At 49.4% G+C, this 23,904-nt stretch overlaps 1 protein-coding gene across 2 annotated transcripts; it reads right to left on the bottom strand.

Annotated features, from left to right (window-relative positions):
• SMO (smoothened, frizzled class receptor) lies at positions 1-22,615 on the bottom strand. Of its 2 annotated transcripts, none has more exons than XM_047695624.1 (12): positions 21,729-22,615; positions 7,992-8,197; positions 7,043-7,252; positions 6,590-6,762; positions 6,020-6,239; positions 5,794-5,917; positions 4,489-4,581; positions 3,938-4,046; positions 2,976-3,161; positions 2,382-2,530; positions 1,768-1,902; positions 1-1,522 (listed from the first exon to the last, which is right to left on the bottom strand). In XM_047695624.1, exons 1-12 carry the CDS (start codon positions 22,060-22,062, stop codon positions 1,089-1,091), a joined length of 2,373 nt encoding a protein of 790 aa, XP_047551580.1. In that variant the 5' UTR covers positions 22,063-22,615; the 3' UTR covers positions 1-1,088. The 2 variants fall into 2 exon arrangements, with proteins under 2 accessions (XP_047551580.1, XP_047551581.1); XM_047695625.1 differs by lacking the exon at positions 21,729-22,615 and adding an exon at positions 8,876-8,996.
• Between the last annotated feature and the right edge of the window lie 1,289 nt (positions 22,616-23,904).

Raw genomic sequence — 23,904 nt, 5'->3', positions numbered from 1 at the left:
TTTATACAAAAACCTTTTATTTATTGTTTGTATTCCTTCTCCCCATCCCTATCCCCGATCTGGAACCCAGCCAGCTCCTACAGCTTCCTGCTCTCTGGTTCTTGACATTGGGGCCTCGGGGACAGAGTTAGGGGTTACGAGAGGAGGGAATCTCCTCACCCACCAGTTGTGGAAGTTGAAGGAAGCTTTCCTGCCTGGCTGAAGCTCCAGCAGCCTCCCAGGGTAGAGCCCCTCAAGTCAGAGGACCGATTCCCCCATCAGATGGATGGGAGGAAGAGATAACACGCGTCTCTCAAGGGCCCAGAGGCTCCCTGTCACTCACTGCTCCTACAGCATGCCCGGGCTCCACAGCTGAACCAATCTCTCACCTGGAGATGGAGCCCAGCATCAAAGGGAAAGAGTCTGGGGGAGGGGTGGAGCATGCAGAAGTTCTGAGTCCTAATCAACAAACGGGGAAACAGGAAGAGGTTGGCTTCGTTGAACTGAAAAGGGAAAGGGGGAAGGAGGCTGCGGGAGCGCACAGGATGGGTTACTGGCCTGGGGTCGGGCCAACTGGACACCTGTGAAGAGACGTTAGCCCGTAGGAGAATGGGCACTTCCAGATCCACAATCACCTGGAAGGAGGAGAAGGGAGCCCTGTCCCCACTTAGACCAAGGGCTCATGACCTAAGAAACACATCTGGTCTGAGAGGGCCAGAAAAGGGCAGCCAGCACTTGTCTGTCAGGCATGGGCTTGGCTGCCTCATTGGCAACCACAGCCCACTCTGGGTGGTGTTGCCCCTGTCTACCGTTACTGTCCCCCCCTCCAGCAGATGGATATTGCCAGCCAGACTCCAGCTGGCAGGGTAGAAACAAGGACCCCAAGCTCCGGGGCCCTTCCCTGGATGAGGCCTACCCGTGGAGATGTCAGGGCCCTTTCCCACAGTCCCAGTGCCATGAGCCAGACAGAGAAACCTCCTGGGAGGGCACTGCACCCTCAGGTTCTCCAGAAGACAAGATCCTGGGGAGGCACTCTCGGGGAGGATGAAGAACCTCAGAATGTGAGGTGTTTTTTTTTTTTTTGCTAGCCCAGGTCCCACTCTCCAGGCTCAGAAGTCTGAATCTGCATCCATGAGCTCGGCCTCCATCAGGTTGGTGCGGGAGTGTATGGGCCCCAGCCCCTGCCGGCAGCCCTGAGCCCAGGCTGTGGAAACTGAGGCACTGGGCAGAAATGGATCCTGCAGGGGACCGGGCTCTGGGCAGAAAGGGTTGGAGACCAGGGTCCAGGCTCTCTGTCGGCAGGATTCCCCAGCTCCCCAGGCCCCTGCAGCCACCAAGCACTTCTGCCGGGGCAGCTGAGGCAGGCGAGGAACAGCGCTGGCGGCAGGGACAGGGGCGGGGGGGTGAAGTTCAGGAGGTGGTGCCAGCGGGCACACCTCCTTCTTCCTCTTCCTCCGCTTCTTCTTCCGGCCCAGGCGCTTCTCTAGCTCTGGGGATATCTCCGCCTCAACCAGCCACAGGTTGGCTTTCTCCTCCGGGGGCACTGACAGCAGGAGAGAGTACGGGAGCTTGGGATGCTGGCTCCGTCCACATCACCCGCTCTCTCCTCAGACCCCTATTTTTGAGCTCTGAGACCCACAACTCTAGGTATCTAGTGCCTCAGCCCCACACTCTAGACCCACCAGGGCCTTCCTTTCTCCCCCCCTCTGGCAGCTGCTGGTGCTCAAGTCCCAAGAACCCCCAACCTCCATGCCCCCCACCTTCCTACAGAAGCCTGACTCCTTGTACCTGGAGTTGCCACAGGGGTGACGGACACATCCTGGGGCAGTATGGCTCCTCTCCGAGCCACCATCTTCGTGACATGTTGGGCCCAGGCAGAGGACACATCGGCGGAGGGCTCATTGAGGTCAAAGGCCAAACCCGCTGTGGGGATGGAAGGAAAGGCTAAGCATCGTGACTGCCTTGGATGATGGCTCCTCCCTTACCTTCTCCCAGCAGCTCCCTCCCCGTCCACCAAGCCCAGAAAGCCCACACAGGTGATCATAGTGATCTACCCAGTCCTAGTCTGAAGAGTGGGGCTTCACTAGAGCCCAGGAGCCCAGTTCCTGGAACCCTCACTTACTCTAGCCCAAGGAGAGCAATTGGAGAAGACAGAAGGGAGAGGAGATGAGTCCTTTTGAAACCAAAGTACCAGCAAGGAGACCCAAGGGCCGAAGCAGAGGGCAGCATAGCCAGGGAGGAAAGGGGAACTGGAAAGAGTTGAGTGTGTAAGAAGAGGCTGGGGTGCTTTATTCCTCCGAGCCTTCCAGACAGCCCACGTGTCCACACCAGCACAGGGGGATGGGGCCCAGGTACTATGGGTGTTGAGGGGCTCCAGTGGAGGAAAGGGGCCCGAAGCTCACCCACAGGCCCATCGTGGGAGACAGTGTGCATGCTGAAGGAGAGCTCCTGGCCTGGGTTCTGGAGCAGCTCACGCCGCTTGGAGAAGGCCTTGGCAATCATTTTGCTCTTCTTGATGCGTTTGGGCTCATCATCACTCTGCCCAGTCAACCTGAGAGCAGAAGGGGTGGGGAAGGGAAAGTGGAGGAGCAGCCACTTTCCACCAAATCTTGTGAAAGACCAGTGAAGCCATCCCCTCCAGGGAAGCAGCCTCCAGAGGGCCCCAAGTCCCTCGAGGACTCTGCCAAGAAGTGGGGATAGAATTCAGGGCTCCAGTATGCTGCCCAGGACTCAAACCACTCCGATCCTTCCACTCTTAGAAGATGCGGACCACTGGCTCAGCACACAATCCGTTCTCCCAAGGACAGGAGGTGTCACCAGGGGGCAGTGCTGAGCCACAGAGAAGGCAGCTTCAGGCAGCCCAGCATAGACCCTTAGAAAACCGGCCTGCCCCAGACTGCCAGGACACCAGGGGACCCCATAACATCTATCGGTGGGGACACCAAGCCTGAGAAAGTAAGGCCACACAGTCAGAACCAGCTGCATCCTGACCCCACCTGCACCAGGTGCGCCTCCAGATGAGCAACGTGGCCTTGGTCCAGACCCAGGTGCTCATGGCAATGCCGGTTCCAAACATGGCAAACAGGTTGATCTTCTCCACCAGGAGGCTAGGGCGATTCTTGATTTCACAGTCGGGGATGGGCTTCTTGGTGGGCAGTCCAATGGTCACGTTGGCCTGGCACCTATGGCGGGGGCGGGGGGGTGGGCAGCAGACAGCGAGGCTTTCTGGTCTCCTGAGTGGTGCCCAGGCAATCAATCCAAAGACTTCAGAAAGAGCTAAGTCCCACAGCCATGATTCACCACCCTGGGTGCCCGTTAGTCACTTGGGACATTCGAGTTACTTTTAATAACTACTAGTGTCTGGGTCACGCCCCAGACAATTAAATCAAATCTCTGGGGGAGGACCAGGCATCAGTGTGGTTTAAAGACTGGAAGCTGGAGCCTTTACGGAAGAGCCGGAGGCAGCCCGGACAGGGACTGGTGTCCATTTTAATGAGCCCCGTAACTGTCCTTCCTGCCATCAGCAAGTGTTTCTGCGGGTGAGCTGCCTTACTCTCCGATTCCTCTCATGGGGACACAAAAAAAGCACAGACAAAGCTGCCAGGCATTAATAGGTTGTTAACCTATCATGGAGAGGTAACTACTTCTGTGCAGGGCTCTATAATAGGCTCCGTGAGAGCAGCCAACATAGAGTTCGCTGTTACAGACACACTAGCCAGACCGTGGATCATGCAGAGAAGAGGGCAGAGCTGAGCCAGGGAAGGAATGCCATCTGCCGTGTTCGCAGATTACAGAGCAAATGGCATCTTGGGCACCCAGAGCGAGACAGGCAGTTTCACCTGCCGTGGGAGGCAGGAACCCGGGGCTGAGGGACAAGAAGGGCAGGGTCCGCAGTCCTGGCTCCAGCTCCTATGGCAGCTGACACCCCGCCCCCTCCAGTCCCCAGCCCGACACTCACAGCACATAGTCCCGGAAGCTCCGCTCCCACTCAGCCTGGTTGAAGAAGTCGTAGAAATGGCAGCTGAAGGTGATGAGCACAAAGCCGAAGGCCAGGAAGCCAAAAATGCCTACGGAGGGCCAGGGTGGGACAGAGCATTACCAATCCCAGGTGCAGGGGCGGCAGTGGGGACCAGGTATTTGCCCCACTCGGGTCTGAAAGATAGCTGATTCTGGGGCGAATCAATGGCAGGCTCAGTTTGCTGTGTTCTCCAAAATAAGGCCCAAAGGGCACTTGAGCCAAGTGTGGAGCAGGGGGCACAAGGAAACAGTCCTGGCGTGAACTTGAATTCTTCTGCCCAAGAAGGTCCCTTTGAGCTGCTACCACCATCACCCACCCCCCCACACACACGTGCGTGTGCCCCAAAGCCTTGTCTTGTCCTCCTGGCTGCTAACTTGCACCACTGACATTGCTTCCCCCCAGACCCTGTCCTGCAGGTCCCACGGCCCCCAGGAGGGTACAATATTGGACTGGCCAGCATCTCAGGCCAACGGCCCTGGGGGTCCACTCACCCAGGCGCAGCATGGTCTCATTGATCTTGCTGGCAGCCTTCTCACTCAGCAACCCGGGATGGTTGCTCTTAATGGAAAACAGAGTCATGACTCCTGAACATAAGAGAGACCCCAGGCATGAGTGGGGGCAAGGCCACTCTCTCCCGGGAGGTTTGGGTACAGCAGGGAGTCCCCAGTCTGATTACTGCTATGATTTAAAGCTTGGGACACTGGAGATCCTGGAGAAAGGAAGCACAGTTGATGGGAGATGTGCTGTGTACTGGAAAGACCGGGGCAGAGTCCAGGACAGACAGACAACAATGGAGAGGAAGGGCCTGGGTCCTGCTCTAGCCATCCCTAAGCAAGGCAGCCAGGTCAAAGCTATGCTGATGGAAAAGGCAGAGAAAGAGACGCGAGAACAGTGCTAGCCAACAGAAACATAACGTCAGCCACATACAGAATCTCAATCCGTCCAGCAGCCACAGGAAAGAAGTAAACAGATGCAAGTAGCGCTGATTTCCATACGTTTCATAAGCAGTATGTCATTGTTTATTTAATTAACATCTCAACATGGAACCCATAGAACAAACTATTAGTGAGATAGTTTGCTTTCTCCGTGCGAGGTATTTGCAATACAGCGCGGATTTCATATTCAGGACACAGCTCAGGCTGGACGAGTTTCAGCACATGTGGCTGGTGGCAACCATAGAGGACAGCAGATACAAAACATACATCAGAGGCCCAGAGACGGCCAGCTAGAGGTGGGCTGAATGGAAGAAGGCTGACGGCACAGGGGAAGGAGGCTGAAGACTACCAAGAAAACGCAACATGAGTGAGCTAAGAAGAGAGGGAGGCTCACTGTGGAGGTGGTGGCTTCAGATGGGAAATGAGGGAACAGTGAATCTGCGTGTGTTGTGGAAACTTTGTGGGTAGGGAATGGATGAAGAGCCAGGCTCCAAGAGGTGGAGAGCAGATAGAAATTCGGGGTGCAGACACACGACCGAAGGCCCTGTGCTGGTGAATGGGGGCAGGGCAGACTCTTTAGCACATGAGGGCAGCTGCCCCAGGGACCCAGCTCAGGATCTGTTCCACAGGCTGTGAGCCCTGGCCCCTGGGCCTAGAGTAAGGGGCTGCATTTCCCTGGCCAGACACCAAGGGCCATGACACTGTGTCTGCCTCAAGTGGGCACCTTCCACGTAGCACCAAGGCCCTGGGTGAGCTGACGGAGGTCCCACTGCAAAGGCAGCTCCTCACTCCTACTTCCACAGAGCAGGTGCCCAGAGGATTTTGTCACCCAGCTGGCGCTGGCCCCAGACGCTCACTCACCTCGGATGAGGAAGTAACCTCCTACAATGAGCACCAGGCCAATCGGAGCCAGGACGAAGCCGGCCCGGTATCGGTAGTTCTTGTAGCCAACGAAACAGATGCCGCTCACAGAGTCCCCATCCACCTGAGGCAGGAAAGGGTGGGTGGATGGGACAGAGTGGCTCACCGGGACCCCTTACCCAAGCCCACTCCACTCACGTCCCCAGCTCCCTACTAGTCACTGTACCTGGGCCACGGCAAGGATTGCCACGGTGAGGACAAAGGGGAGTGACCATGTGAGCAGGTGGAAGTAGGAGGTCTTGCCGGAGAGAGGCTGGTAGGTGGTGCCCAGGGCTTTGAAGGAAGTGTGCCAGGCATAGGTGAGGACCACAAACCAGACAACACCAGCCATCAGGGCATAGTACACGATGACAAAGATGATGACGCAGGACAGGGTCTCGTTGGAGCTGTGCAACATGTGACATGTCTCTTGGTGAGGTCATTCTGTACTCCCTTCATCAGCTCTCTGCACCCTGTCCCCCCGGACCCTTGGCTTCTCAGGTCTGGACTTTCCCTACAAGTCAGGGCTTGGAGACAGGACGCAGGGGGATTCAAAGAGGGTAGGGAAGGTGCCCCTTGGAGCAGATGCGAACCATCACAGCCCATTCCAGAACCTGGTGGAATCTTTGGGCACCCCGGGCAGAGCTGAATCCGACACTAAGATCTCACTTTCAAGCCCAACCTGTCCCTTTTGCGGGAAACACACATTTCAGCCTTCTGCCCTTCACCCTCACTTCTGGGTCCCCAAGACACCTACGTGGGCTCCCCAAGCCTCATGGTGCCATCTGCCCGGCAGACGATCTCCCGGCGGGCGCCGTCCATGAACTGGGCCAGCCAGCCAATGCTCCCCACAAAGAAACACGCATTGACATAGAAGAGAATGACAGCGGGGTAGCGATTCGAATTCCGCCAGTCAGCCACAAATGTGGCCTGGAAGAGAGAAGTGAGGGGCCGTTCTATGAGGTCAGGGTGATTCTGCTGCCACAAATGCCCTGGTCTGAACACCGGGGCCTTTCCAGACCCTTCCCTGGGGGCCAGATTGGGTCACTGCCTCCCCACTTCCCTCTGCCCCTGCAGCCCAGCCAATCGACAATCCACTTCCTTTCCACTTCATGGGCTGTGCATTCTAGGCCCCCTTTCCCCTGACCATTCCCCCCGGCATCCCCCTCCAGGCCTGCAACCCCACCCCCACCCCCCCACCCCCACTGACCAGGGTAAAGAGCGTGCAGAGGCCTGTGACTGCCCCGAAGGTGGCGATGTAGCTGTGCATGTCGTGGTGCTCAGCCTCGGTGAATAGCGGGTTCTGGCACTGGATCCCACAGCCCTCCACGTCCTCGTACCAGCTCTTGGGGTTGTCAGTCCGAACCAAAGGAGCCTCGCACTGGCCCGAACTGTTGAACTTGATGTTCTGCATCTCATTCTGGCACAAGGGAAGGGGAGAAGGCAGTGCAAAAGGGAGCAGGGGGCCCAGGGGCGCCATCTGGTTGAACATGAGGCCTAGGGGTAGCATGGCGGACTGCCGGAGAGCACAAGCTGGAGACAGCCTTCCAGCTTCTGAATCCCAGTCTGGCCACTCAGTGACAAATGATATCAATAGTCTGGAGCAAATTATTTGACCTGTTACCTCAGCTTCCCCAGCTATAAGAGAGTTGTTCCTATTTCACGGTGTGAGATAAGGGTTAAATGAAGAAATAGATGTAAACGGCTCATATGGTATTTGGCAGGTAGTGAGTATAATAACCAGTATTATTACCAATATCACTGCTGCTGTCATTACTTATGAGCTCTCCTTTACCACCAGAAGATCACCCTCCTGTCTCCGTGTCTCTAGTTGTTGTATGTGTACTTGCCATCGTTCCCTAAATACATGATAACCCTCTTGGAGAAGGCGTTCCTGTCATCCATGATGCCCGAAACCCCCCAACACCTAGGAGAGTGGGTGATCCAAAAATATTTGTTGAACACAGTTATCTTTTATAAATAAGCAGATAATTCTTAACAGACAGGTCCAGCCAGTGAGCGTCAGTTTGAGTACGTGGCTCTGGACCCCATGGTTGCAGATTTGGGGTCTCTCAGCAGAGAAGGCTGGGGAGCTCCCCTGTCCCTGCCTCCTGGGGGGCCCTGCCCTAAGCCTGGGGCTTGCCCCTCAAAGCACTCACCGGGCAGCCCTCGGGGAAGAGGTCAGGGGTGCAGCGCAGGAAGTCAGGCCAGCCGCGCTCCCGCTCCACAATGGCACAGGGCCCTCGGGTGGCCTGGCAGAGGGTACGGCTGGGCAGCTCCACCCGGTCATTCTCGCATTTGGGCATGTACACAGCACACAGCAGGGGCTGGATCACTGCCCAGCAGCGGGGGGCATTCCGGAGGCCTGTAGGGAGGCAACAGTATGGATACATTGCAGTGAAAGCCCTCCGCGCGGCGACCCCAAGCCACAGCTGCTCCCAGGCAGAACGAAGGCAAGTCTCTGGGCCACAACGCTAGCAGCTGCTAGGCATGGTGTCTCCCAACAGGGCATTTGGGCAGCACGATCTTGGTGCTGCAGGACTGTCCGACAGAGTGCAGGACCTTTAGCCTCCCTACACTCCTGCCACTAAATGCCAGCAGAACCCCGAAGTCATGATGACAACCCCCAAATGCCCCTCTTTCTTGCCCTTCCTCCAGGGTCGGTGACTGGAAGAAGGCCTGAAAGGGAGATTCTGGGATACTGGGAACGTTCCATTTCTCGATCTGGCATCGGATACGTGTGTGTGCTCGCCTTGTGAAAAGCAAGCCTGTGATCCATGCACTCTTCTGTATGTATCTGGTAATTCAAATTAAGTTTTTAAAAAGCAGCCTCCACTTCCAAATGCCCTGCCAGGGAGTACTAGTGCCTCTGGCTGAGAACCCCAAGTCGACTTGCCTTTTACCTTCTCAGGGGCATTCTTAAAACCTTCTACAGGTCTCTTTCAGGGGAAAGGGAGGTGGTGGGACCCACCCCACGAAGGGCTCATGCACCAGAACCAGATGTGGCCCCTCGCCCAGATCCCAGGATCCTTGTTCCTCTTACCGAGCTGAGGTGAAACAGAGAACAGGTGGGAGCTTAAGAAGAGGTAGTCAGGGAGTCCTCCAAAGCCAGAGGAGGAAACAGGAAATCAGATGGAGAAACAAAGAGGAGGCTCTGTCCAGTGCAGAGGGAGGAAACGTGTTGTCAGCAAGACAGAAACAGGTAGAGGTCTCCCGGCACCCCTGTCCCAACCCAGGCCTCTCCCCTGCTCCCCAGTGGCTAGGCCCACTCAGCATTCTGCCCCCACTGCCCGTCCCGAGTCATTCCCTGCTTCAGGAACACCTGCTGCCTACACAGGAAGTTGTGTTCGGAGAAGCTTCTAAGAATGTTAGACCAAAGTCGGTGACTGCCACACTGCCAGGCTGGAGGTGATGGGGCAGGTATCTGCCCTTTTTGGGAGGAAAGCAATACAGTAGAGGGATACAGGGCATGGAAACTACAATGAACCTCCCTGAGTCCAAGCTTTGGCTCTACCATTTCCCAGCTGTGTGATCTTGGGCAAATTACTTTACCTCTAGCCTCAATTTCCTCATCTGTGAAATGGGGATAATAGAGTTACCTCATGGGAATGTGAAGAGTTAGATAATGTATTGAATGTGTTTAGCATGGTACTCATCAGACAGGAGGCACTCAGGAAATACCAGCTGTTTTACTCATTGGCGATCTCTGACCACTCACAGCTCGAACTACCCCAAAGGCTATTCCCAGGGCACACAGCAAGTTCCTGGCAAAAAGCAATGTCCTGGGATGCCTGGGTGGGTCGGTAGGTTAGGCGTCTCCCTTCAGCTCACATCATGATCCCAGAGCTCCCTGCTCAGTGGAGAGCCTGTTTCTCCCTCTGCCTGCTGCTCCCCCTGCTTGTGCTCTCTCTCTCTGACAAATAGAGAAAATCTTTAAAAAAAAAAAAAAAAAAAAAAAAAAGATCTCTAAAAAAAGAAAGAAGCAGCAGCAGCAGCAGCAATGTCCTCAGTTAATTGTTCCCAGACCCAACTCAAATCAAAATCACCTGTGGACCCTTATCGTTCTAGATGGAGAAACCCACTCTCAGAAATTCTGACCAAGTGGGTATGGATGGAGAACACAGCTGTGGTTGCCAGAAGTTGGGTAGAAGAATTTGCCTACAAAGGGGCAGCACGAGGTAATATTTGGGTCTGATGGGATTGTCACTACCTTGAATGTAGTGGCTGGTTATGTAACTATGTGTTTGTCTAAATCCATAGAACTGTACAACAAAGAAAAAGTGAATGTTACTGCATGTTTACTGAACAATATATTTAAAATGGGGGGGGCTGACTGGAGTAAAATGTATTCTTTTTTTTTAAGATTTATTTATTCATTTAACACAGAGAGAGACAGTGAGAGAGGGAACACAAGCAGGGGGAATGAGATACGGAGAGGGAGTAGCAGGCTTCTACCGAGCCAGGAGCCCGATGCGGGGCTCGATCCCAGGACCCCGGGATCATGACCTGAGCCGAAGGCAGACGCTTAGCAACTGAGCCACCCAGGCGCCCCAAAATGTATTCTTGAGGACCAGCAAGCAGTGGATTAATAAAAGCATTGTGTTATTTTTCAGCATTTTGTAATATCTGCAGTATTCAACTTCTAAAAATGTGGAATTTTGTTGTTTTTCTTTTTTTTCTTATTTTAAATATTGTTTTGTACCTTAAAAATAAACTCCCCAAGGAAAAGATAATTAAAGAAATATTAAAAGAACTATCTAGGGAAAAAATAATTTGGATCCTTACCCTATTTCTTACATAAAAATAAATTCCAGGTGAATCAAAATGACTACATGAGTTTTAAATATTAAAGTACCAGAGGAAAAGATAGGAAATGGTTTTTATTTTTATTTTATTTTTTTTTAAGATTTTATTTATTTATTTGACAGAGAGAGAGATCACAAGTAGGCAGAGAGGCAGGCAGAGAGAGAGAAGGGGAAGCAGGCTCCCCGCTGAGCAGAGAGCCAGATGCGGGGCTCGATCCCAGGATCCTGAGATCATGACCCGAGCCGAAGGCAGAGGCTTAACCCACTGAGCCACCCATGCGCCCCGGGAAATGGTTTTTAAAATCTTGAAGTAGAGAAGGCTTTTTGACGTATGACACAAAACTCAGAAGCCATAAAATAGAAGATTTTAAAAGACTTCAGAAGAACAGATAAATTCAGTAAAGTAAAAAATAAAATCATAAGAAAATCAACACACTGAGAAAATGTATTTTGGATCCATATCACAGGTAAGGAGCTAACTTCCTTATGTGCATGAAGCTCTTCCACATCAGAAAGAAATTCATAATCCTATAGAAAAATGGGCAAAGACAAAGATCAAATACAAATGGCCTTTAAACACATAAAGAGACATTCAACCTCAATTTTTTAAAGATTTTAGTTATTTGAGAGAAAAAACATGAGAGAGAAAGAGCACAAGCAGTGGAGTGAGAGAAACAGGCTGCCCATTGAGCAGGGAGCCCAATGCGAGACTCGATCCCAGGACCCTGAGATCATGACCTGAGCCAAAGGCAGATGCCCAACCAACTTAGCCACCCAAGTGCCCCCATCTCACTCTTAATAAACTAAGTATGAAATAAAGCTACAATGAGATATAATTTTTTAACTTACAGAGTGATAAAGATGAAAACATTTGAAAACGTTGTATTGACAAGAATGTGGGTGGAACTGGCACTCACGTATACTTTTAGTAAGAACAGAAATTAATAAATACTTGTCGAGACTATTTGGCATAATCTATCAAAAAAAATTTTTTAAAAGATTTTATTTATTTATTTGACAGAGAGAAATCACAAGTAGGCAGAGAGGCAGGCAGAGAGAGAGGAGGAAGCAGGCTCCCCGCTGAGCAGAAAGCTCGATGTGGGGCTCGAACCCAGGACCTGGGATCATGACCTGAGCCGAAGGCAGCAGCTTAACCCACTGAGCCACCCAGGCGCCCCAATCTATCAAAATTTTATACTTGCGATCCCACTTGATATGTTTACAAAGATAATACGTAAGATTATTCATTGCAGCATTGTTTGTAATAGCAGAAGAGTAGAAATGGCATGAATGCATAGCCATCAATAGGAGACCAACTATATAAAATATCATGAATCAATATAATAGGACACCGTGCAAGGCTGAACTCTTTGCACTGAAATCTAACTATCTCCAATGCATCTAGTTAAATGGATATGGATGAGTGAGAACAACCTGAAGAGCAGGCTACTACTGGTTGTAGGAGGAAAAAGACTCAGGACACAAATACATTTATACATATGTTGGATATCTCTAAAAGGACACACAAAACCCAATACTGGTGATTGCCTCTAGGAAGGGGAAACCGGTAGCTGGAAGCAGAAGTGGAGGGATTTAACTTGTGTTACTTTTGATATTTGTACGTGTGCTTACTACCAATTTTTAGAAGTAATTAGTCTTAAAAAAAATGCAAATGACTGAGATGGGAGAATCTCCCTAGAGAAGGGAACAAAATTGTAGACATGAAGGGGACATCAACTTTATCTGTATTATTTTATTTCTTTGATTTTATTAAAATATGAAACAAAAAGAAAAAAATAAAGACAAGTGTTCTATTAGTCTTGGCATTTTTCTATATTCATAGACTTCTTAAATATTTGCCACAATTTCAACTTTTTTTTTTTTAAGATTTTATTTATTTATTTATTTGAGAGAGAGCAAGTGAATGAGAGAGAGAGCACAAGCCAGCACACAAGCCAGGGGAAGAGGCTGAGGGAGAAACAGACTCTCCACTGAGCAGGGAACCCGACGCAGGGCTTGATCCCAGGACCCTGGGACCATGACCCTAGCTGAAGGCACAGGCTTAACCCAACTGAGTCGCCCAGGTGCCCCACGATTTCAACTTTTTTTTTTTTTAAGATTTTATTTATTTACTTGACAGAGAGAGATCTCAAGTAGGCAGAAAGGCAGGCAGAGAGAGGAGAAAGCAGGCTCCCTGCCAAGCAGAGAGCCCAATGCAGGACTCGATCCCAGGACCCTGAGATCATGACCTGAGCCGAAGGCAGAGGCTTAACCCACTGAGCCACCCAGGCACCCCGATTTCAACTTTTTAAATATATTTTTTAAACTTTTTAAAGATTTTATTTATTTGAGAAAGAGAGAGCATGCATGGGGGGAGGGCAGAGAAAGAGGGAGAAGCAGACTCCCCACTAAGCAGGGAGCCCAATGCTAGGCTTGATCCCAGGACCCTGAAATCATGACCTGAGCCAAAGGCAGATGCCTAACCCACTGAGCCACCCAGGGGCACTGCCACAGTTGAAACTTTAAAAATAACTTTTCGTGAGGTTCTGATGATCAGTCAAGTTGAAAACCATTGTTCTGAGATTGGCTTAACATTAGGAAAATCAATCAATGCAATTACCACATTAACAGATTAAAGAAGAAAAAAAATCATATGATCATATCAGTAGATATAGTAGTTGATAGAGTCCAACATGCAACCATGATAAAAAGAAGAATAGGCAAATTAGGAATAAAAGAACACTTCCTTAATCTGATAAAATGTAACTACAGGCACCTACAGTAAACACGTGATAGTGAAGGACGGAAAAGCTTTAGAATACAGAAACACAGTCAGAGATAAGGGATGTTGCTACTTTTACCACTTGTATTTAACTATGTACTGGGTTTCTTAAGTAGTACATTAAGACAAAAAAGATTAAAAGATATACACCTTGAAAAGGGAGACACAAAACTCATTCACAAATGAGATGGCTATGTGTGTAGAATAAATTTAGCTAGTTTACTGGATTCAAAATCAATTGTGTTTCTAAATGTCAGCAACAAACAGAAAATGAAACGTGAAGGGGACTATAATAGTATTTTTTAAATGAAGTATTTAGGACTATATCTAACAAATTACATTGGAACGCTGCATAAAAATTTTAAAAGTTGCAAAAATCAAAGATCTAAATAGAAATATATAACGAAATGATTGGAAAGCTCAATATTGTAAAGATGTCTTTTTTTTTTTCCAAATTAGTCTGTATATTCAATACAATCCCCACCAAAACCACCAACAACTATTTTTACATTAAAACACAAAGGGTCAAAAAATAAATAAATAAATAAAAAATAAAAAAAAATAAACCACAAAGGGTCAAGAATAGGCCAAACTCTATTAGATACTGCTGTACCATAAACACTGTAAGTGTTATAAGAACAGTGGTAGGTGCTGGGGTGACGCAGTCAGTTAAGCGTCCAACTCTTCGTTTTGGCTTAGGTCATGATTTCGTGGTGGTGAGATTAAGCCCCGCAAGGGGCTCTGCACTCACCACAGAGTCCTTGAGACTCCCGGCTTTCCGTCTTCCTCTATCCTCCCACTTGTGCTCTTTCTCTCTCTCTCAAATAAATAAATCTTAAAAAAAAAAAAAAAAAGAACGGTGGAGGTCCTTGGTTTGGAACTCAGAAAGAATTCTTACAGAGAATTAAGGGGCCCATGAACTTGGATGGGAAAAAAATTAGATATAACAGAAATTTAGCCTTGCCTTCAATTATGGACAGAAGCCACATACTATAGTGATGTTATCAGTACTTGTGTTTTTGTCACAAAGGCTCATTTTTGTTACAGATACCTCAAAATATTGTTACTGTTCATCTCCACTTTGACATTATGATGAATATATTAAACTCACAGTACATCTTACTTAGTGTATTAATAAAGAAGCACACAGGGGCTCCTGGGTGGCTCAGTGGGTTAAGCCTCTGGGATCAAGCCTCCCCATCAGGCTTTCTTCTCAGCAGGGAGCCTGCTTCCCCCTCTCTCTCTGCCTGCCTCTCTGCCTACTTGTGATCTTTCTCTGTCAAATAAATAAATAAAAAATCTTAAAAAAAAAAAAAAAGAAGCACATGTATGTTAGATCATAAAATTGTTTTAATATAGCTGATATTTATATTTCAATGTAATTCATTTCCTTTGTAATCTTTTTTTAAAAAGATTTTATTTATTTATTTGACAGAGAGATAGAGAGCACAAGTAAGCAGAGTGGCAGGCAGAGGGAGAGAGAAACAGGCTCTCTGCTGAGCAGGGAGCCCGATGAGGGGCTCCATCCCAGGACCCTGGGATCGTGACCTGAGCCAAAGGCAGCTGCTTAAACCAACTGAGCCACCCAGGTGCCCAGTTAATTTCCTTTGTAATCTTATATGCTCCTTTTTAATCCTATGTGTTTTACCTTATAAATGTAAAAATATTACACTGAGAAGGGGCCCATAAGTTGTACCAGACTGCCAAAGAGGTTTATAGCCCAAAGAAGGTAAAAGATGTTGCTATAAAGATATAATTAAAAAAAAAAAAGATATGACAATTAAGATGATACATATTGGCAACGGATAGACAAAATAGAGCCATGGAACAGAATAAAGATCCCAGAAACAAACAGATATTTGGACACCTAATTTATGGCAGAGCAGTGGAGAAAGGATAGTCTTTTAATAAATTATGTTGAGACAACATGTATGAAACTAGTGAATTACGTGTCTAAATTGAAAGGAGAATCTAAAAAGTTTTGAGAAGAAAACATAAGATAATAAATTTATGACTTTGTGTTATGAAAGGACTTTTTTAAAGGTTCATTTAATTATTTGAGAGAGTGTGTGTGTGCATGAGCAGGGGTACGGAGGGGAAGAGGGAGAGAGAGAAGGGAAGCGGACTCTCTGCTAAGCAGGGAGCCCCATGTGGGGCAACTTCAGGATCCTGAGACCATGACCTGAGCCAAAACCATGAGTAGGATGCTTAACCGACTGAGCCACCTAGACACCCCATGAAAAGACTTTTTAAAATAAGACAATAAGCAGTAATCATAAAAAGTTTCATAAATGACTACCTAAAAGCTCAGAACTTCTGTTTAACAGAAGACACAAAGAGAATGAAAAGGCAAGCCTTTTCAATTTTCAATGCATACAACCAATAAAGGACTCATACCCAGCATAAATAAAGAACCCTTACAAATCTTATGAAAATGACAGCCCTATAGAAAAATGGGCCAAAGATGTGAACAGACATTTCATAACAGAAAAAATCCAAACGGCTAGTAAACATTTGAAATGGTGCTTCACCTTACTGGTTATCAGGGAAATGCAAACTAAAACCAAAAAACATACCACAATATACTCACCAGATTGTCAAGAATGTAAAAGGCTGACTAGACAACACCAAGGGTCAGGAATCATGTGGAGCAATGGTGACTCTTCCGTGGGATTAGTGGGGAACCTAAGTTGGTACAACCACTTTGGAAAACTTTTTCGTATTCCCCACTAAAGGTGAAGGTTATGCATGCTCTATTGTCTGGTAATCCCATTCCTCTAAGTAGGTACCTAGGGAAATTTGACCCAGGTGCACCAGGATATACATAGAAGAATACTTTTGGCAATGGTATTCACAATGGCCAAAAATTTAAGAGGCAACAAGATGGGTTAATAGATTATGATATATTCTACAGTGGAATACTGTTTTGCAATAAAAAAAAATTAAGTTGCAATAACACAGATGAAACTTACAAAAGAATGTATAACAAAACTAGCCAGACATAAAAGACAAAAAACACGTATCATGATTTGCTTAAAACTCTAAAACGTTCAAAACTGAAATATACTATTTAGGGATTCCAAAATTAGATGATAAAACTATAGAGGAAAAAGGAATTGATAATCACAAACATTAGGGTAGTGGTTGCTTCTAGAAAAGAAAAGAAGATGTGATTGAAAAAGAAAGGGGAGCTTCTAGCAGCCCATGATGGTCTAGTTCTTGACTCAGGTGTCCTTTTATAATTATTTGTTATTTAGTACCTCTGCGTTTTATACACTTTCTGTATACATACAGCATCTCACAATTAAAAAGTTAAAAATCTTGCAGCGCCTGGCTGGCTCAGTGAGAGGAACATGCAACTCTTGATCTCGAGATTGTGGGTTCCAGCCCCATGTTGGGTGTAGAGATTACTTAAAAATAAAATCTTTAAAAATAAATCAACTATGGGGCACCTGGGTGGCTCAGTGGGTTAAAGCCTCTGCCTTTGGCTCGGGTCATGATCCCAGGGTCCTGGGATCAAGCCCGGCATCGGGTTCTCTGCTCAGCAGGGAGCCTGCTTCCTCCTCCCTCTCTGCCTGCCTCTCTGCCTACTTGCGATCTCTGTCAAATAAATAAATAAAATCTTTAAAAAAAAATCCTTTTAAAAAAATAAATCAACTAAAAAGTGAAAAATCTAAAGCAAAAATCAAAACTTGGGCCAGTAGATGCTTTTCTATATTTTCATACCTTCTATATATAGATCTATAGATCTATAAATATATGTATATATATCTTAACTGATTCTCCTTGTCAGCCAGGTTTGGGAATAGCTCTAGGGAAATTCTTACTGCTCTGCCCCTGCAAACAACCCACCATCACCAACATCTCTCCTCTCATCACCTCAACCAGATGTCTGAGAGGAAAAGAGAAATTCCTCCCAGCTTCTCTTCTCTCTTGTGGCTCTCTTCTCCTGGCTTCCCCGATTGGGCAGCAAGGCCACACATTACTGTGCACACACAGCACAGCAGTGGTCGAAGAGGCTACATGCTGGCTGTCAGGGACCTATTTCCCTCACCAGCCGCAGGTCTCTGCTTCCTTGCCTCATTTAACAAACCAGATTTGGCCCAAGGTGGACCGTGGCCTGTATATTATGTTTGTCTGGTCAGCTGGGAATGCCTGTGAAGAGACATTTCAAGCTATAATGGGGAAAGATGCTGAGTGCCTGAAGAAGCCCAAGTCCAGAGAGTCAAAAGATACAGGAAGGACCTGAGTTCTCTCAGATCTAGAAGGTAGTCCAGCCTGAGCTATAAACTTCCTCGCTCAATGGCGTACTTCCAAAGGCTCTAGGCTGAGGAAGCACACAGCGGCTGCTCTCTTCGGCAACACCTATTCCAAATCTGCCACTAATCTCCACAGAGATGTCTACAGAGCACCTCTAATTCACATGGCCCAAATGATACCATGCTTCTTTTCTAAACCTACTTCTCCTCCAGGGTTCCCAGCTTAGTGAAAGGGAATGATACCACCTTCCTCGCAAGCCTGAAACCTAGGTCCTCTTGCTCACTCATCCCTTCGTCCAACTCCTCGGCAAGGCCCCTGGTTCTAGCTCTGAAAGGCTGGGATCTGTCTACTTCCTTCAGCCGTGCCCATCATCTATGGTTGATGGACCCCCACCTCCATCATGACCACCACCAACTCTCACCTGAACTATTTCAACCATCTCCCAGACAAGCTCCAGGCCCTCCCTCCTCCCATGGCTTCTTCACACGATACTCAAAGAGAGTATCTAAAAGAGAGAAATTCAAAGAGAGTTTCTAAAATGCAAATTTGATTACATCTCTCCCTCACTCAAGAGCTTTCAGTGGCTCCTTATTATCTCCTAGATAACATCCAAACTTCTCAATATGGGGTATGAATCCCTTTGCTTTCTAACTCTCAAGGTCTCATCTCTTATAATTCTATCCCTCACATGCTTCAATCCAGCTCTGCTAAAATTCTTGCCCTCTTTTATTTGTTTTTTTTTTTTAAAGATTTTATTTATTTATTTGACAGAGAGAGAGATCACAAGTAGACAGAGAGGCAGGCAGAGAGGGAGAGGGAGAAGTCATCCAGCAATGACTCTGAGAACTCTAGTGGCCAAGCTGACAATGACAGGCAGCCTACATATGTTCCCTCCTCCAGGATCATCATCTCACTGAGCAGAGAGCCCGAAGCAGGGCTTGATCCTAGGACCCTGAGATCATGACCTAGCCCAAGGCTGAGGCTTAACCCACTGAGCCACCCAGGCACCCTCTTGGACTCTTTTAAAAGTACCAATCCCTCTCACCTCCTCACCTTTGCACACTGTCTCCTCTTCCTATTCCTTCCCAATCCAACCTTGCCTTGGCTCAGGTAATTCCTACCTATTTCTCAGGTCATAGGCTTAAGGTCAGTTCCTCTGGGGGTCTTCCCTTGTTCCCCAAAATTCTTTGTGTTCCTTCAGCACCCTACCTACCTTGTCACAATACCTCCCACAGGAACTGCTAAAGCTGTTTGTCTGTTTTCTCCTTGATGGTGGGGATCATGTCTGTACTCCTTGTCTTTATACACCCCAGAACCTGATCCACGCTGACATGCAGCAAGCACCCAATGCCTCATTTAATGAATGAGTGGATGGCTGTGTACTCAGAACTCTGAGGGTTTAAAAAAAAAAAAAGTGGGGGCTCCAGGGTGGCTCAGTGGGTTAAAGCCTCTGCCTTCAGCTCAGGTCATGATCCTAGAGTCCTGGAATCGAGCCCCACATCGGGCTCTCTGCTCAGCAGGGAGCCTGATTCCTCCTCTCTCTGCCTGCCTCTCTGCCTACTTGTGATCTCTGTCAAATAAATAAATAAAAATCTTTAAAAAATAAAAAGTGAAGGACAAGGATCTACCTTCAAAAGTTTATAGATGAAGACAACTTAGATCATATTCATCCTTCACCCACAAAAACACCTCCAAGAGCCAGGCAACACTAACCATGCAGACAAGGTCAAATGAAGACCTCTCACTCAGGACAGGACCAATCTCTCACCAGAGGCTCCCGGCCAAAGGCCTGTCTGTGATTCTTACACTTGGCTCTGATTTCTTCTACCCACCACTGACCCAGCTTGCACCACCATCTGCTTCTGACCCCACTGCCGGGAACACCTAACAGAAAGACCCAAAGCAGACCCTGCCCCACCAGAGGCCCAGCTAGTAAGGATCGAAACCGCACAGCCAGCAGATGGTTCTAACTCCTGAATGTTCCTGCGAAACCTACTTCTACCTGTTCAGCAGCTGCTCTCAGGAGTATGGACTGGAAAGAGGTCCAGACCTATCTCCTTGATTTGATGGTAACTACAGAAGGGTGGCATCACACATGCATTTAACTTAGGGGAATTCAAGCATGAGAGCTTGCAAAATAAATAAGGACAGAGAGGTGGGGGGATGGGGCGTGAATATCCTCTCAGTTGTGACCAACTCAGAACTGGGTGAGTTCCTTGTGCTGAGAGACCTGATTTTCCATTCGACTGGCTCCTAAACTCAGGCCCTCTTTCAGGTAATGCTCAAAGAAGCCTGCTTCTACTTTTTTTTTTTTTTTTTTAAGATTTTACTTATTTATTTGACAGAGAGAGAGACATCACAAGTAGGCAGAGCAGCAGGCAGAGAGAGGAGGAAGCAGGCTCCCTGCTGAGCAGAGAGCCTGATGTGGGGCTCGATTCCAGGACTCTGGGATCATGACCTGAGCTGAAGGCAGAGGCTTAACCCACTGAGCCACCTAGGTGCCCCTGCTTCTACCTTTCTTTTGCGTTCCTTTTTTATTCCTTCAGTCTTCTGCCCTTTTGCATGTATGTAACTTGAAAGACTAAAATTATATTTTCTAGGTATGCCCCTTCTCATAAACTATATATTCTTATACATTACACATTTCTACAGACATATTACCATAAAAGAAGTGCAGAGGCAAACTTAGGTAGAACTTCTGGTAATTTACGAGTTTTTCAAAGCTACCGTTGATTATTCATGGCTTCTGCCTACATGCCAACTTTAGAACCTGATACCCAGTAAGGATGTAGCTCCACGGTGAGTACCATCTTCCAAGTTCCTCATCTGGCATCTGCCAGAGAATGATACCAGGCCAGGAATGACATGACTTTGTCCAACATCCAGCAATGACTCTGAGAACTCTAGTGGCCAAGCTGACAATGACAGGCAGCCTACATATGTTCCCTCCTTCAGGATCATCATCAGCCCCCAGGGCAGAACTGAGATGTAGGGCACCCAAAGCCTGCCCAAAGAAGGAGGTTGCCAAACTGGCTCCTGACTTTTGATTTTCTCTTTCAAGGACAGTTTTGGAATCACACTGACTAGAAGCAAGGGGTGACAAGACCAGTTCTCTTCCCCAGGCCCTTCAGGCCCCCAACCCAGAAGAGTGACAAGTGGGGAGAGAATCCACTCGGCACTGCTAAGGAAGGATTTGTTTGGGTTCACTCTGCAGTTCTGCGGGTTGGCCATAATCCTACCCTGAGGTGAGCGCTCTGGGACTTCGGACCACTTTGAAAGTTTCCACAGGCTCTCAACATCCCAGACTTAAGTGTCCTTCCGCAGCCCTGACCCACCTGAGGATCCAAACTTCCAAAGAATACACAAATATTATCCTTAGAATAGTCTCATTCCTTCACAACCTCAGAAAATTATCAGAGTCCCCATTTTTCAGATGAGGAAACAGTGAAATCTCCTGTAAAAACAGGACAAGATCACAGTTCTCTGGACTTCCTGTCTCCCAAAATAAGATTTCTAGAAATTTCTGGTTAACTTTTAATTACTCAACACCAGGGGGTCTCGATTCCGTCACAAATTTCACTCGGTTCTTTCCCCCCACCCTGTCCCTCAGTGCCTAAATCTTCTATCTTTCCTTTTTTCCTCTCCAACTCGATTTCCCGGTCGGTTTCTTTTCCAAGATCTAAACACCGCCTTGAATCCCCAAGGACCCCGCTTCCAGGGCGGCACTTAGGTGAGGAGCAGCTCCATTTCTTTAAAAACGTCCTTTCCCGTGGCTCTGAGCCCCCTCCTCATGCACGCCCCCCCCCCAACCTTGGCGCACCCACTCTGCTCCGGCCTTTTGTGACCGGCAGCCTCCACTGCCTCGCCCTCCCTCCTCCTCACCGAGGGTCCCATCCTGCTTACAGCCGACAGCCAAAGTTTCAGACTGTGTTCCTCCAACTCTCCCGGGTGCAGCTCCCGCCCTCGCCAAGGCTCAGGCCCGAGCCTATTCTTTGCAAGAGTCCCGCATCCCACCACGGCCGCCCCGGCTCCGGCTCCCGCGCGCTTACCGGACCAGAGCACGAGCTTGCCGTGCGCTTCTTCCTGGGAGTCCGAGTCCCCGGCCAGCAGCGTGGAGGTGGCCCCGTAGGGCAGCGCCGAGCCCAGGCACACGTTGTAGCGCAGCGGCTCGCAGGGGGCTGCGCGGCCGCAGTGGCTCAGCAGCGGCGGAGGGCCGGTGACGGCCGCGCTCCTTCTCGCGCTCCCGCCCGCGCTCCGCGGCCCAGGCCCAGTCGCGTTCCCGCTCAAGGCCGCCCCCCGGCCCGGGCCCCCCAGCAGCGGCAGCAGCAGCAGCAGCCCCGGGAGCAGGATCTCCAGCCCCCGTGCGAGGCGGGCAGCGGCCATGGCCAAACCCGCCAACTCAGCAGAAGCCCCGGCGCCCCCGCCCGCTCCCCGGAGCCCCCCAGCCACACACGCGATCCCTGGGGCCGCGGATGTGGCTCAGGCGACCTGTGCGCCCCGCAGGTCCGGTGCCGGGCCCCCTCCGACGCTTCGCGCGCCGCGGGCCCTCGGCGCCCAACTTCGCAAACTTTGGACCCCGGGGCCCATGTTGGGCGGCTGAGGCTCCGGCCGGGATGCACAACTCTCTTATTCTTTCTCCCGGCAATCCAAACTGTCTTCAGCCCCGGGAGCCCCCTGGGCCCCCAATCTCCAGCCCCATTCCCTCTTCCACCATTAAAACTACCTCCCGGCCCTGCGATGGAGGCCAGGAGCGGGCCGGAGGTTGGGGGGACTCGCTCCCTGGCTTCCCCTCTGCGCCAGCCCAGCCGCCACCTTCGCCCGAGCGCGCCGCAGACCCCTGACTTCTCCCACCGACTCCCGGCTCCTTTGTTGCTCTAGCTCGCTCGGCTCTCTGGAATGCACGGGCCTCGCTGAGCCAAGCCCGGCCCCACCTCCGCCACGGCTTGGGGAGGGACTGGCAGAGGGAGGGAAGAGGAGGGGAGGGGATGCGAGAGAGGAGGAGCGCGAGCTTCACTGTCTAGGGCGCCCAGAGGGGCCCGGGCCAGGGGGCTCTGGTGACCCCGTTCGGCGCCCTGGGGCAAGAGATGGGAGGAAACCGTGGCCGGGAGCTGCAACCAGACTGAGCGGGCACCTTGGTCGGCCTGAGGATCGTTCAACTTGGTCCTCTGCTGGGAATAGACTTTTCTGGTTTACGATGGGGGAGACCGGGATGCCTGAAGTCAGCAGAAGTCTTTACCAAATCCTTGCCCTGTCCCCCAACTCGCCGTTTTTTTCTGTTTTGGGTTAGATCTTTCGACTTGTCCCGGGGCCCCATGGAAGAGAGCCAGGGTTTGGTGGACTCGCTTGTCTCAATCCTTCCAACTCAGGACGGGTGTGAGAGATGAACTCTAGAGTCCCTCGGGGCAGCTGCCCGGCTGCTGTTACCTGTGAAAGCAGGTGTCTGGAAACCAAACGTACCAACATCAGCCTTTACTGATACAGATGTGTGATGTGTGAACCGTGGTTTCCAACGACTGACCCTGGCATGTCTTTGGTTACATTCAAAGGAAGCCATTCCATTTTTTAGGGCCCTTGCTGCTCGTATGCTCGCGGAGGAAGTTTCTGCTGCTCTCCTTCCCTATTTTACTCATTTGGCCTTTCCTCACTCCTTTTCTTGTGGGGCTTTGAGTCACCACACTTGATTTCACTCTGCAAAGCTTACACCTAGGGCCAGGGGTCCCTCCAGGAGAGTGGACTTACATGGAGCAATTTTTCCATGTTACAAAAGGCTGGGATGGTTTCTCCTTTCTCACCCCTACCCTTACCCCTTCAACACAGCTGAAGTAGATGAGTTTTGTTAGGTTTTGGCCATTTAAGAACAAATTAGCTATTACATTTGAGCTACCGTCCTTAATTAGTAGGTAAGCCCCAGAGACAGAGACACAGAGAGAGTTTCAATTGAATTCAATTTAGTAAGTCTTTCTGAAATCCTGGGATGTCCCTAGCACCATAATAAGCATGATATCCTTGTAGAACTTGAGAACTTGCATTTGACCATGGAGGTAGCTTTGCCCTCAGGAGAGAGCAATATTTCATGATAAAGGAGCTAAGTCTTCTCCACCGGGGCAGTGACCTTCTCTGTAGTCACAAAGCATCTAGTGCAGTCAGACATGCATATTAGTCACTCAGTAAAGAAGCTGCCAAAATGAGGTGCACAGTGAGTGTGCAACGGGAATTTCTAGCAGG

This window comes from Lutra lutra, chromosome 11, assembly GCF_902655055.1.
Source record: "Lutra lutra chromosome 11, mLutLut1.2, whole genome shotgun sequence".
Lineage (NCBI taxonomy): Eukaryota > Metazoa > Chordata > Mammalia > Carnivora > Mustelidae > Lutra > Lutra lutra.
This window is presented reverse-complemented; position numbering and strand designations above follow the sequence as displayed.